This window comes from Trichosurus vulpecula, chromosome 1, assembly GCF_011100635.1.
Source record: "Trichosurus vulpecula isolate mTriVul1 chromosome 1, mTriVul1.pri, whole genome shotgun sequence".
In the NCBI taxonomy this organism is placed as follows: Eukaryota; Metazoa; Chordata; class Mammalia; order Diprotodontia; family Phalangeridae; genus Trichosurus; species Trichosurus vulpecula.
The window spans coordinates 134,282,519-134,297,939 of record NC_050573.1 but is presented as its reverse complement, the minus strand read 5'-3'; the positions used below and the strand labels follow the sequence as shown (position 1 = coordinate 134,297,939).

Sequence of the window (15,421 nt, the reverse complement as noted above, 5' to 3'; positions counted from 1 at the left end):
TAAGCTCATGCAACTAACTGATAGCAAATCCAGATCTGGCCCCCAGTCTGATATTTTTTTTCACTACACTATGATGCCTTTCTCTTTACATATCCCACAGATTACTAGTGGACAGTATATGAAAACCCTAGGACAAATCTCTATTTTACTTTACACATAACTTCAAAATTTCTTTCAAGCCTACAAACCCAAGCCACAGTGGTGATAATAGTGACTACAAACTCCTATCTATTCTCTACAATCAGGAAATCCCAGAAATAATAGAAGGGATGTCAGAGGACTTTTAGTTTAATTCTAAAACAAGGCATGAATTACTTCTGCAATACAAGTTTTTACCCTGGGGTCTGTCTATCTATCTATCTATCTATCTATCTATCTATCTATCTATCTATCTATCTATTTCAATAGAATTGGTTTCCTTTGTAACACAGTCCCCCCACCTCTCAGTTCTTTTCCAAGTCATCACTGCTGTCATTGGCTGCACTCTCCTCCCTTTCCCATTCTGACTGCTAGGTGAACCTTTTCAACTGTACAGTATGCTCTACACTTCAGTCCTTTACCCCCTTATTGTGTGATCATGCCTTGCCAAGCCCTAGCCTTGGATTACTCCCACCATCCACTGCCTTTGCTCCTATCCATAAACTGCTGAACAAAGCTGGAGAAAATTATGAAACCATGTTGATTAGGTCCATCATACATGTATTACATAATCTCAACTGAACCCTCACTGCAGGAAGGCAATTTTTAAAGTACCTTCCATTGACCACAATGGCTTTTCCAAGCCTTTTTGTCCGTTCTCAAGCCTCCTTGGACCTTCTCAAGCCTCCCAAGGTACTTCCCTTCCCCAGCCCTCTCAGCTTCAATCCCATCTCACACCAAGAGGTGGCTCTTCTCTAAACCTTAATCAAATTCTATCCTATCTTCAACAAATTGCCCTTCCTACCATTCCCACTCTCTTGCTAATCTTCAAACTCCCTGTCTATAGGTTGTTTCCTACAGACATACCCATGTCTCCATTTATCATGGAAAAACTTTTATTTAGGGAGCAGTTAGGTGGAGCAGTGAGTAGAGCACTGGCCCTGGAGTCAAGAGGACCTGAGTTCTAATCTGGCCTCAGACATTTGACACACTTACTAGCTGTGTGACCTTGGGCAAGTCACTTAACCCTAATTGCCCTGCCTTCTCCCCTCCAAAAAAAAAAAGAAAAAAACCTTCATTGGTCTGTCAATTTCCACTAGCTAGCCACCTATATTTTCCCTCCCTTTTGTTCCTAAACTCCTCAAGAAAGGTATCTACAGTCAGCACCTCCACTTTTTCTCCTTTCACTCTTTACTAAACTCTCTGCAGTCAGGTTTCTGACCTCATCATTCAACTGAAACCACCCTCTCTAAAGTTACCAGTGATCTCTTAATTGTCAGATCTAATGGCCTTTCCTCAATCTTCATCTTTCTTAATCTCTTTGAAGCCTCAGAGCCTGCTGATTACCCTCTTCTTCTTGACACTTTTGTCTCTCTAGGGATCTTCATCCAGGTCAAGATCATTGATGGTGGATGCCCCTCAGGTCTCTAGACCCTCTTCTCCCAATATATTATCTCACATGGCAATCTCTTCATTTATCATCTCAATGGAAATGATTCTCATATCTATTTAACAAGTCCTAACCTCCCTCTTTCCTGACCTCTTGTTTCTCATCTCTGTCTATTGGACATCTTAAATTCAACATGTCCAAAATTGAACTCTTCCTATCTTTCCTATTACTATGGAAGGTACCACCATATTCCATGTCACATAAGATCAAAACCTAAGTATTATCCGAACTCTCTCTTACCCCTTCTCTAGTTTATCCTCCCTTGAGTTGTCAAATTCATCTTCTTAAAGCACAGTTCTAGCCACATCACATTATTCCTGTTCAATGTACTCCACTGGCTCCTTATTAGCACTAGGATCAAATATAAAATTCATGGCCCTTTCCCAGATTTCCAGTTGTCTTACACTGCTCTCCTCCATGTAACTGTAGATCTAGGAACACTGGCCTCCTTCCTGTTCCTTGAACAAGACCTCTATCTTCCACTCTGGGCATTTTCTCTGTCTGCCCCTTATGCCTAGAATACTCTTCCTTCTTATCTCTGCCTCTTGGCTTTCCTGGTTTCCTTCAGGTCCCAGATAATATTCCACCTTCTACAAGCCTTTCCTAATCCCTGTAATTCTAGTGTTTTTCCTCTGTTGATTATGTCCCATTCATCTTTTACCTAGCTTGTTTGTACATAGTTGTTCGCATGTTGTGTTCCCCATTAGATTACCAGCTTTTCAAGGGCAGTGGCTGTCTTTTCCTTCCTTTGTGTTCCTAGTGTTTAGCACAATGCCTGGAACATAGCGGGTTCTTAATAAATGCTTATTGACTGATTGATTGACCTTTTACACAACACTCCATTTCCAGATTCCAGATTCCCTATCTTTTCACTGGCTGTCCCTCATGTCTAGAATGCTCCTTCTCCTCAATTCTGCCTCTTGGCTTTCCTGACTTTCTTTAAGTCTCAATTAAAATCCCACCTTCTGCAATACGATCGATGTTCCCTCAATGTTAGTGTCTTCTCTTTGAAATTATCTCCACTTTACTTCCAATTTAACATATCTTATTTATACATAGTTGTTTGCATGTTGTCTCCCCCATTAGACTGTGACCTTCTTGGAAGCAGGGGTTATTTTTGCTTTTCTTTGGATCCCCGGCACTTAGCACAGTACCTGGCACATAGATGAAACTTAATAAATTCTTGCTCACCTCACTTTAGACTTAAACTTTGTATTTTGCTTGTGAATTCTTAAAATATTATTCTGAGAAGTGGTGCATAGACTTTACCAGACTGCCAGGGGTAGGGCGCTGGGAGGGGTAGGGTATCCATGACATAAAACAAGTTTAAAAATCCCTGCATTAGGCACTTTGCAAATATCTCATTTGATCTTCATAACAACCCAGGGAGATAGGTGCTATCATCCTCACCTGCATTTTACAGATGAAGAAACTGAGGTAGATAGAGGGTTAAGTGATTTGCTCAGGATTACATAGCTACTAAGTGTCTGAGGCTATATTTGAACTCAGGTCTTCCTGAAACTAGGCCCAGTGACTGTGCTACCTAGCGGCATCTAATAAGTGGTTAGGCGCCTCTCCCTTAGTCCCACTCCCAAACTACTTACCTGACCCCACTGATATCCTTATTCACAAACTCATAACCTTCCTCTCACTTCCCTCCCTGCCCTGCCTCCCCCCCCCCTTGATTTACAAAGCTATATAGGTGAAAGCTTGAGACAGGAAATTCCAATTAGGGACTAAAGGAAATGAAGCATATAAAGAGAGCGGAAAATTGTATCCATGACTAAAATAAGGTGGGTGGGAGACAATGGATGAGTGGCTAGGTGGAGTTAAGTAGAGGAATACACAGATGAGAGAGAGAAAGAACACAGGACTATATGGCAGACAGCCACTGAGGGAGTGGATAGAAGACAGTTACAGTCCATAGATAGGAAGGACTGAGTCAGAAATCACAGGGTGTAGTGAAATGCATTTATTATTTTTCAAAAGCCCTCAGAAATCTCAGTGATCAGAAGGAAAAGAAAGCCAAAATTGCAACAAGAAAATTGTCCTGATAGTTTCGGAGACACAGTAACTGCTACAGGTGAGCAAACTGAGCAAAGCCTTTTAGTAACCGAGAGAAGCAAGGGACAGTGCCTACTTGCGTGGAAAAGAGGCTCGCTTATTTCCAGCAGTGGAGGAGGACATATGGACCTCGGGAGCCGAGATGCTGCCAGTGCTGCCTGAAGAGCTAAAGTCAGCCTCGCTACCTGAAAAACAAAAAGGAACAGGGAGAAGATGAAGGAAATTGCAATGTGAGCACACTCAGGCTGGGCTTGGCCAAAGAAACAACTCCCCAGGGCTGCCTCTCCCGAGCCCTGTCAATGGGCAGTCCGTCAGTCCTTTCTTTCTTTGCCTGTTTCTGTTTCTCTGTGTTCTCAAAGTGCAAACACAGGCAAGTGGCAAGAATCCAACCTCTTCCAGTCTTTCAGCATTCTGCAGAAAGCAGACAAGTCAAGAAGCGGGCACAAGAAGATTTCACTGCATAAGGCATAACTCATGTCCTGAACATAGCAATCTTCCAACACTGTCACCACTGAAATAAGAATTTCCTTCTTTTACCACCCTCCCACCCTCCCCACCAAGTGTTAGAATCTCTCTCGTTGCCAGCAATAAATTGCCTCCCCTCCCTTTAACTAAAATGAGAAACATACTTATCAGTCAAAGAGTAAGGGTTTCCCCCTAGACAGTTTCTCTTCGGGCTGTTACAGCCGCCGGGCCATACTTTAATCTGGAACATTAGGATTTGGACACAATGCAAATAGTTAAAAAGCAAGCCAGTGACAATGCCTGGACTCCAGATAGCTCCTCTGTTGTTAGTCCTGAAACAGCACTATCTGATTATGACTTTCCCTGACTGGTAGCGTCTTTTTTTTTTTCTTCCTGGGTTCAGTTCTTTAAAGGAAAACTGCTGCTATTCAGACCAAACTACTAGAATGAAAATAAAGTTTAGAACTGGGATAAATAAGCCCATAAAATAAAAGTGAAGTTGGTAAGTTGTTGTTGGTGGTGGTAGTGATGGGGTTGGGGGGAGGGTTGAGGGGCATGAAGGGAAGATTAGTTGGCTGGGCTTTTGTTTTGTTTTTAAGTTTAAAAATTCCATTATACCTTTCCCTGAGCACTGAGCTAGTTGGGGGTTAGGGGTATCTTCTTGTGATGGAAATAAGCTGTGTGGTACAACAATGAACATTTAGAGTCCATGTAGAACAAAGTGATATTTTGAAATCATTATAAGTTTTAATAAAAAAACCTCTCTGATTAAGAGGTAGGGAAGAGATATAGAGGTATGCTGAGCAGCAAATACAATTGCCAAGACATACAAAAACAAGGAAACCTCTATACCTTGTGTGTCTCTTTCAAAGGTAGATAAATTGACATACTTATAATACTGAACTAATGTAACATTTTTCTTTTAGTTCCTTGGCCTCAGCTTCCTTTTCTGAAAAATAGGAATAATGATAGTACCACCTACCTCACAAGGTTGTTGTAGCCAATGTCATAATGTATGTAAAGTGTTTTTACAAACTTTAAAGTGTTATATTCAACTGTCCATGGTAATCTGGGGGGAGTGGGAAGATGGCAGATGGCTGAGGGAGGGGGGATTATCAGTGGGAAGTTAGGCAACAGAAGAGAGAGAAATAAAAATAATGGCTCTGATAATCCACAAAATAACCAACCAGCTCCTGAATAAACCAAGACTTAGGCGGAGGCAAGTTATAACTAGACTAGTCAAAAGGTCTAGAGCTGTCTTTGGTTTTTAACCAAAATGAAGGGGGCTGCACTGGGGCGGGAGAAAGTGATTTTTTTCCTCCCTTCAGTATATCTTGGTAGATCCAAACACACTGTAGGGGAAATGATCAAGAGCAGACCTAAGCAGAAGTTAAGGTAATAATCACAGCTCACATTTTGATGAGGCTTTCAGGTTGACGAAGCACTTTTTGTCTCATCAACCGTGGGAGCCTTATTTACAGGTAAGGAAAATGTGGCTTGCATATTTTAAGTGACTTGTTAGGAAGGGTCAGACTAGGTCCTGAACTCAGGTTTTCTGAGTGTAGCTTATATGCCTCTGATGCTTGCTACCTGGGTGATATTGGGTTGTCCTTGGACCTAATTTTTCTTATCCATAAAATGAGGCAGTTGAACCAAATGGCCTCTTTCAGCTCTAGATCTATGATACTAGGATCCCAAGTCCAATGTGTTTCCCCATACCACATCAAGATGACACTCATAAACTCTCCTCCCATGTCAAAGGGGGAGAGTACAAAGACTGGCATTCCTCTTATCTCCCAAAGACCATGTCTGCTCTGGTTTTGTAAAGTGTCCTGCAAGAGACTTCCTACAGAACCTGCTTTAAGTTGAGATAACCAGATGAGATGAAGACTTAATTTATTGTTTATCTATGAGTAATACCTTGGCAAAAGTGGAATATCTTACAATTCCAATGATTACAGGTTTATGGCATTGATAGAAATCTAGCAATGCACTCTGAATAACCGAATTAAACCTTCCATGTCTCAGATTCCCATGTCTCAGATTCTGTTACTAGATGGATTTATTAAATGAGAGGTATTGGCGCATTTGTCTAAAGAAAATTCTATAGGCATAGCTAAGGAGCAGGGTTGTTGTTATTGTTTTTTTAAGCATGTCAATTAAGAGATAAATAGCATTCCACAAACATTTATTTATGTTCAATTATGTATAGTTTGTTATGTTAGGCCTGGGACAGATACAAAGATAAATTTACTGGTTCTTGCCCTCAAAAACCTCACAATCTAACAGGCAAGAAAAAACCAGGAACACAAGTAACTATAATACAAATTGAAATATGTTAAGTGCATTAGAGAAGTAAAGAGTACTATGTGCTTAGAAGAGAAAGGGGGACCACTATTGGTGGGGAAAGGAAACGGTAAAAGTAGGGAAGGATCAGGGAAGGCTTAATGAAGAAAAAGTAAGATTTCCAGAGATAGATAGGGAAGGCAAGAAAACATTATAAGCTTGGAGGTCAGCATAGAGTGAAAAACATGGGCCTTCTGGTGTGGCCAGATCAGTGGTATCAAACTCAAATAGAAAAGGGGCCACTAAAAGGTACTAAAAGGTATCTCTTAAAAAATCACAAATTAACTATCTATATTTTACTGTATTTTATTTATTTTGTTAAACATTTCTCAATTATAGTTTAATTTGGTGCTGGGGTAACACTTGCACTGAGGAGTTTTGCAGGTGCATGAACCCATGGCAATGAGTTTGACACTTTAGTAATACTATATGTAGTATGTGAGAAGGATGAATAATGTGAGATAAGGCTGCAAAGGGAGGATTCTGGAAGGCCCTGATTGCCAAACTAAATCCTTATTCAGTAGGCAGTCTGGGGCCATGATAAGTTTCTGAGCAATGGAGTAATACAACCAGAGCTATGTGTCAGGAAGGTTCATTTGTGGGGCATGGAGGATAGATTGGAGGAGTGAGCCACTGGAAGCAGAAGGAGTCTAGTAAGGAGGGAACAGTTCAGGCTGAGAGGTAATCAGGGCCTGAACATTGCTTACATCTTTAACATAAGTAAACAGAAGCCCAAATACCATAATTTAACTGTCTGCAAGAAAATGAGAAACCCAGCACAGGAATAGACAAGTCCTGAAAATCCATTATTACCTCATCATGCCCCTGATCTGCCATCAGCTGCAAGCCCTGAGGGTATAAATTGGCTCTATATCTATATTATTATTGGAGCTCAACATAGCCTCACGTATTTTCTGGGTCCAAGATCACTTTGTACTAGTACTTTTCTAGTTTATATTCAGCACATCTGAAAGAGATTTGTAACAAAAATCAGTCAATTGACCAGCAACTAATTTTGCTGTGATTTGGTAAAAGGGTAGGGAGGAATTATGTTAATTTTAAGCTACTTTAGCCTCTTGTATTAAAATACATGAAACAGTTCTAGTTCGGTTGATAATAATCCTTTACATTTTCATAACACCTGATATAAACCCTTAATATCGTAAGCATCATCTCTCTTGATCCTCAAAACAATTCCATAAGGTAGGTGGGGCAGGTGTTGTTATCCCCACTGTACAAGTGAAGGAAATGAAGTGCAGAGACATTCAATGATTTGTCCAAAATCACTCAGACCTTCTAGAGACAAGACTAGTATAGTCTAGTTGCAGACTATACTACATCTCTGTATTGCCTCCCTGCTTGGCATTTCACATTTTCACTTAAAAAGAACACTGGAGAAGATGTTTTAATATGGCAGCTAATTCACTATCTTGATTTACTAAACAAAACAAGGAACTTAGTGAGCAACATTTGCAGATCTGTCTGTGTGTTGATAATTAAGGTGGGACTTTTTTTTTTTTTACTGTTTTCTCTTTTGGAGCACTGAAGTAATCAACTGCTTTGGATGAGTCTGGCCTTTGTTTCTTTGATTAAATCCGGGAGTCTTTGATGACCTGCTTAAGAAACAAGAAAGCCTAGTTCACATGATTTTGAGTCCCATGGTTGTGATGCCCTTTGACCCTGAACAAGGTACATAAATTTACAGGTTAGTGTTTTGTTTGGGGCTCTCATTCATTGGAAGAGTGTCATATGATTTCACCAGACAAGACTCTGGGTAGCCCCTGGAGCCCCCCGGCTTTGAAAACCCAGATGTTGGTGCCTCTCTCTCTGGTAACTATATAATTCTTTGGTCAGACATCTAGAGGCCTGTCTGTTGATAACTGTGTGTGTTTGCTCTGTTCATATTGTCTCTGTAATTTCTGTTTGTATTTTCTCTGAAGTTCAGGGTGCTGGCTTTTCCTCCTGAACTAAGTGAATGATATATGTATGTTTGATTAAAGGGAGACTGTTAACCCTTTAAAGTTGCTTTCCTTAGAAAAGCAGATCAAAGAACCTTTGTTAGCAGCCCTTCTGTGAGCCGGTGTTATTGGTCTTACACAGCTACAGTAGCTGCTAGCAACATTGTTGTTACAATCTGTGAACGAGTAAAACACAATATGCATGATATCACAGTGAATCTGCATTGTTTTGCTACATTAGGCTTTTGCCCATTCCCCTAGCTACTACTGACAAGCCTAACCTCCACCAATTACCAGGCATTTATGTAGGTGATTCCTGCAGTGTCAGAGAAGATAGAATATGCTAGTTGTTTTTTTCTCCTCCAATCACTGGTCTGTGATCAGCACCAGTGTGAAACTAATTTAACTGGTCCATACAATTTTTAATAAGGAAAGTCTTTACTTTTTAAAACCTTACTTTGATGGACCTGTGATCTCGCTGATGTGTTTTCCCTCTAACAGTGTAGTTTGCAAACCCCTCCATTCCTGTACAATCTGTATAACTCTTATCTATGTCCTCTTGCAAATATTTTGCACTGAAAAGTGTTGGTAGATCTTTCTTTAGATCTCTTGACTTTTCACGTATGCCAATTGGTCATGCCTCAATCTTTCCATGCTGGTCTAGTTACATTTCTGGTCATACATTCCTAATGACATCCCTTCACAACTTCTCTTACATAAAATTCTTGGTTACAGAAGTTCATGTGTTACAGCATCCTTACTCCTACCATGCACCTTTCCATTGTCTTTTGGATGACCGTCAGCTTTAATTCTTCAGGGAATATGGCATTCCAGGGCTTGATGCCACATAGTGTTATAGAATCCTAATTTTTGAGTTGGGACCTTTGAGTCTCTTTCAACATCTTCATTTTCCATTTAAGAAAGCTGAAGCATAAAGAGGTAAAGCAATTTGTTCATGGTCACACAGGAAATAAATAGCACAACTAGGATAAGAACCCAGACCCTCTGGCTCCAAATCTAGCATTTTTTTCTATTGTACCACAAAAGAATATATAACTAGACTTTCAACCAAGCCTGAAGCATTTTGTGTGCCACTACGTGTGCAGAAGAAGACATGACTCTGGACTGAAAGAGAGAATACTGAATGCAAGTGACTCTGTACCTGTGTAAGGGATGCAGTTAGTGCCAGAGCATCCTAGGCAAGACATATGTAGTTCTAAAGACTCTTTAGCAGAGCCACACATGGAGAAAGAAGATGCAGTTATCAAATTCATCTAAGTTAGCCATAGAACTTCCGGAGGAAAGAACATAAAACAATACAGTTTTCTGCTGATCTCTTGTGTAATTGTCTCTAAGGAGGAGAGAGAATCCAATTGCATCGAAGGAGCCAAACACAGTCATTAAAGAAACATCTGGAGTGGTGGATAGATAGGAGTAACAGACTATTCAACATGTATCTGCTTTCTAGCTCTCCCTGTACCCCACACTAGACTGCAAAATGGAGCCCCTTGGATGAGAGCTAATTCTTTCTCTCAGTTTAAGCTAAGATCTCATCTCACTCCTAGTTAAAACGCTCATTAAATCTTGTATATTGCTTGGTATATTTTATTTGCATAGCTTCTCTGATTTCTATTTGCTGTTTTAATGGTTAATGGGCTTACTAGCTATCCATTATCTGTGATGGTCTTTCATGTAGCTAGAATTTGGTGGAAAAGAACTAAGCTGAAGGATATAATCCACCTTTTCTCTTAAGATTAACCAGGGAAGTGGTTTACCTTCTGAATCAGACTCATATCCCTAGACTAGACCAGCAATATTTGAGGAGGCAGACATATAAAATCTTGGCCTGATACTCCTTTGGGAGAGAGGTGAAAGAAAGAGCAAGTGCACAGCTATGGCCTTTCATGTGGTCCTCTCAAGATGGAAATTACAGTCTCCTTTGGAGAGGAGAGGGCCATATTCCAGAGATATCTATTCGTGCTACCCATGAACCATTTCTACATATTTAGATAATCCATGAAACACACCTATCTTACATGATTATACATACCTTACAAATATTAATGGTAAAAAATGGGCCTTTTTACTCATGGGAAAAAGTTAGGGTCATTTAAAGCAGTGCATCATTTCTCAAAGGTGTTCCAGGCCCTCCTCTTCCTCCTGCTCAATTCTGTTATGCATTGTTCATATACACTATCTCAGGCAGCTAGGTGGCACAGAGGATGGAGCGCTAGGCCTAGAGTCAGGAGACTCATCTTCCTTAGTTCAAATGTGATCTCAGATATTTACTAGCTGTATGACCCTGTGCAAGGAATTTAACCCTGTTTGCCTCAGTTCCACATATATAAAATGAGCTGGAGAAGGAAATGGCAAACCATTCTAGTATCTTCTCCAAGAAAACCTACAAAATGAGGTCACAAAGAGTTGGACACAATTGAAACAACTGAATGACAAAAACAACAAATGTACACTATCTGCCCAAGATATATGAGCCAGCTTTGTGGGTTGTCCATCAAACTGCATTTTACTCCTCCTGGCCTTCTTTTTCTTTTGAATTCCCCATCTCACAGTCTGAGTCAACGAGAGTTAACACATTCAAGAGTTCATAGTAGAGAATTTAGGTAGTCTGCTTTTCTAAGGTACAGTATAATTTTCACTGGGAAATATTGGCTAGATGAGTTCTAAGGTCCCTTTCAACTCTGTGGTTCCTTTTGCACTGAGCACACTCCTAATTAAGGTGCTGTCTAAAACACAGAGAAGAATACTTGCCTGGTACTCTAGGGAGTCAAGGCAGGTATTCCCCTCTTTAGGAGCTTCCCCTTGGTATTCAGTGAAAGATAAAGAAGTAAAGAAATAAATAAAATTATATTAGAATATGAAATGCTGTGTGTTGTGTGTAGTGCAGTGTCTGACACATAGTAGGTGCTTAAATGATTGTTGCTTACCTATCTGCATGGTACATTAGGCAAAAAAAGTAATACATGGACTATAAATTAAATTTGTAGGTTGGAGAGGCTTCCCCATGAGAATATTATCACATCTGTTTGCATCTGGATATTATGAAGTCTTTGTACTCAACTGCTACTTTATATTCTGTCTTTAGAACAGAAGAACCTGCATCTTGCTCATCAATCTTCTAAGTAATTAAGGTGCTTTATTAAGCCTTTAAAAAAAATTCTAAACTCTTCCTTTCCCAAGGTCTTAGTAAGGCCATCAAATTTATCTAGGCTAGCCATACAACTTCAGGAAGAAAGAACATAAAACAACCCAGTTTTCTGCTGATCCCTTATTTAAAGGTCTCTAGGGAAGAGATAGGACCCATTTGCATTAAAGGAGTCAAGAATAACCATTAAGGAGCAGCTGGAGTGGTGGTAAGACTTGTAATTATCGGTGGATGCTGCTAAAATGATTTGGCTTTAATGTAGATTCAATAGTCACTCTTAGCTACAAAGGGTTCTGGGTAGCATTCTGGTATTCTGATTAATGTTTCACAGCATCAAGAGCTGTTATTTGCAAAGTCTCTCAGTGAATTATCTCTTTATGGATACAGACTTGAAAGGGAATATTTGAACAAAAGATCAGTGAAAAGTAGAAAAAGAGAGAGATCATTAAATAAAGGCATAGAGGTATACTTTGCTCTGTGGAACAGATATACCTTCCTGAAAAACTGTGTGCATAGCTAAATATTTTCCTTCCACTTACATGAGCATATTAGATACTTTACTTCACATTGCTCCTCCCCAGTCATCCTTTATATCTTGAGCTTTCTTGCATTCATGCCCAGGAAGGCCTTTCCTACCTCCCCATACCTCCACTTGATAAAATCTTACCTATGTTTCAAGCTATGACACAGACGATGTCTTTAGGAAGCCTTCCTTGTTCCCACCAAATAGAAATTATTTTTCCTTCCTTTTGTTGTTGTTTACTTGTTTTAGTTGTGTCTAATTCTTGATGACCCCATTTGAGGTTTTCTTGGCAAAGATACTGGAGTGGTTTGCCATTTCCTTCTCCAGCTTATTTTACAGATGAGGAAATTGGGGCAAACAAGGTTAAGTGACATGCTCAGGGTCAAACAGCTAGTAAGTGTCTGAGGCTAGATTTGAATTCTGGAAATTGATTCTAGGCCACACACTGTCCATTGCACCACCTAACTGCCCTTTTCCTTCCTTGGACACACAACTTTTCATTTCACTCATGACCTAATTACTCTCTATTTTGTATTAAAATGACTTATGTTTAATCTCTGACTCTCAGTCTCTTCTTGTGTGTGTCTTGCTCTGTTTCTGTCTGTTACACACACAAACTTGTGATATCATTGTGATATCATTGGAGTAAGGAGTACCAGTCCTACTGATTCATGTCCACACCTATTCTGCAACTAACCTATAGTGTTAGTGCATTTCCTGAGGCCCTGAGAAGTTGTCACAAACCGCTGTGAGTTTGAGAAGGGACTTGAAGTCACAGACAGGACTCGAACCCAAGTTATCCTGACTTGGAGATAGGTTCTTCATCCAGTGTGCCAAGAGACTTCTTCTTGTCTCCTTTATTAGAGTATAAATTTCTCAAAGACAAACACTCTTTTATTTATTTCCAAATCTCCTTGAAACCTTAGCACCAACACCTTGAACATAGTAGGCATTTAACAAAAGTTTGTTAGATTGAATTGATATCTAATTGATAGAGGCTATAAACCCTTTAGCTTGAAGTTTATCTGGAGAGTCCCTAATCTGTAAATAAATGCTGGAAAACAAAGGAGTATGTCCTATTTCAAGTACTTAAAGGTGATCTTTTTTAAAAAATGGAAATAACTTTCCCCAAACTGATATGTACAGGAAGTTAATTTTCTAGTTTTTCCCTTGCCCATTGAAGGTAGATTAAGCAATATGACTTCATAACAATCATTTTCCATCTCATAATAAGAAATTTATTTTCCTGCTTACAAGATAACTGCTTATATGTTCAATAAGTGAAAAATAGCAGTGTGTGTATTAGAATATCAAGACAGGAACTAGGGGCAGCTAGGTGGCGCAGTGAGTAGAGCACCGGCCCTGGAGTCAGGAGGACCTGAGTTCAAATGCAGACTCAGACACTTGACACATTTATTAGCTGTGTGACCTTGGGCAAGTCACTTAACTCTAATTGCCCTGCCTTCCCCCCTGCAAGGAACTGGACCAATGATCTTAATTGTAGAAAGGACTCCCACTACCAATGTTGATCAGCATCTTCTCTGCAATGAGAGCATTGAGAAGTTAAGTCACTTGCTCACAGGTCCTCCTGGCTTCTAACTCTCTAACCATATTGGAATATTATGGGCTTCTAGCTATCTAACCATACTGGAATATTATGGTACTATAAAAATGACAAAATATGAAGAATACATGGAAATATGGAAATCAATCAACAAGCATTTATTAAGTGCCTACTATGTACTAGGTCCTGTGAAAGGCACTGGGATATAAATAAAAAAGTGAGATAGTTTCTGCCCTTAAGTTGCAAATATTCTACTGAATACAAGGTGAGATCAGCAGAACTAGAACTATATACAAACTGACAGCTAATATAATGGCCCTTGCAGTTGTTTACAAAAATTGCTACAACTGAATATGAAAAAGAAAGTAAACCAAAGATAATAATGGCACTTGAAATGAGACACAGTAAATGTTATCTTGTTTGTTGTCTAATAATTCATTTGATTTTACTTTAATATTCTTTATTCTGTATACTTATTTGACTTTGTTGTTGCTGATGGTTTCATCTAACAGTTTTTAAAAGAAATAACATTTAATTATTGTTTCTAGAAGGTGGATGTCCCTGACCAACTGGATAGAATAACAGAATTTGGGGATGGCCTTAAAGAAAATTTGGTTTTGACTCCTCATTTTACACATGGAGGAAATGAAGCTGAAAGAGGAGAAGGGATTTGCATATGATCACACAGCAAGCAATGGCAAAGCTAAGACTAGAATTCCAACTCCCAGGACAGACCGTTTTCCACTGCAATAATCTCAAAGGGACCTTTGAAATATTTTTAGATAGACATGGCACTGACTTTGTTTTTCCTCATGATGCCCCTCAGTTTCCCAAATACATATACTTTATGATGAACCTAATTTAATCTTATCTTTCTGGACTGACTCAGAATCACACTTTTGAACGTTAAATCTCGTCGTATGATGTAAACGTAAAAGATACAGGAGTGGGGTTCAGTATATAGTGACCTGAGGAAACAGAAACTTCTGTTATGTCTGAGTTTCTTATCTCTCTTACCATCTTAAAAATGATTTGGCTTTTATTCCATAGTGGAGTGAAGAACACACACACACACACACACACACACACACACACACACACTTGAAAATATACAGGGTCAAAAGTGACAGAAGGAAAAAACAAAAGGCTTGGTTATTGACAAACTAGACAAACTCCAAATAATGAAAGATTGACCATATTCATTTATGTCATGATAAATTTTATAATGAGGACTTGAAGGTACAAAATAACATGCCTAATTCTCTCCACAGCCATTATCAAGTTGCAGACGCGGGGGCAAAAAAGGCTGTTAGGGCGTTCAACTTAATTTAGAAATGGAAATTCTCCAGCACTTCCTACCTTTTTACAGCTGCTCTGGGACAATAGCTTCAAGGAACTGCAGGGCGGAGGAAAGGTTTTTGGAATAAAAAAGAGTAGAGGAAGAATTATCCATTCTCTTCCCAAGGCTAACTTTTTCACTTCTGTTCTTACTCCCTTCCCCTGACCCTTTTTCATCATTTATATTTCCCTTCTCTGGCATGTTCCATTGCCTCTCCGCTGGCCTTTTTTGCTCTGCCTACAAACATATCCAGGACTCCTCTGAGAACTGTAGTACTTCTCAATGTACCCTTCACTGGTCAGACAAAGTCTGCAGTTCTGAGCTTTATTCTAGGCTCCACCCTTTAAAAGGAACAATGACAAACTGGAATATATCCAGGAGGAAGTGATTAAGAATAGGTCATATGAGGAA

The 15,421-nt window shown here is 39.5% G+C and overlaps 1 protein-coding gene across 4 annotated transcripts in view; it reads right to left on the bottom strand.

The window, feature by feature from the left end:
• The window catches only part of SYBU (syntabulin), a 101,764-nt gene that overhangs the window by 15,699 nt on the left and 70,644 nt on the right, over positions 1 to 15,421 (bottom strand). For all 4 annotated transcript variants that reach the window (XM_036761462.1, XM_036761455.1, XM_036761469.1 and 1 more), the window contains one exon: positions 3,729 to 3,837. In XM_036761462.1, coding sequence (XP_036617357.1) covers positions 3,729 to 3,837 — 109 coding nt within the window. The remainder of the gene's footprint in view (positions 1 to 3,728; positions 3,838 to 15,421) is intronic.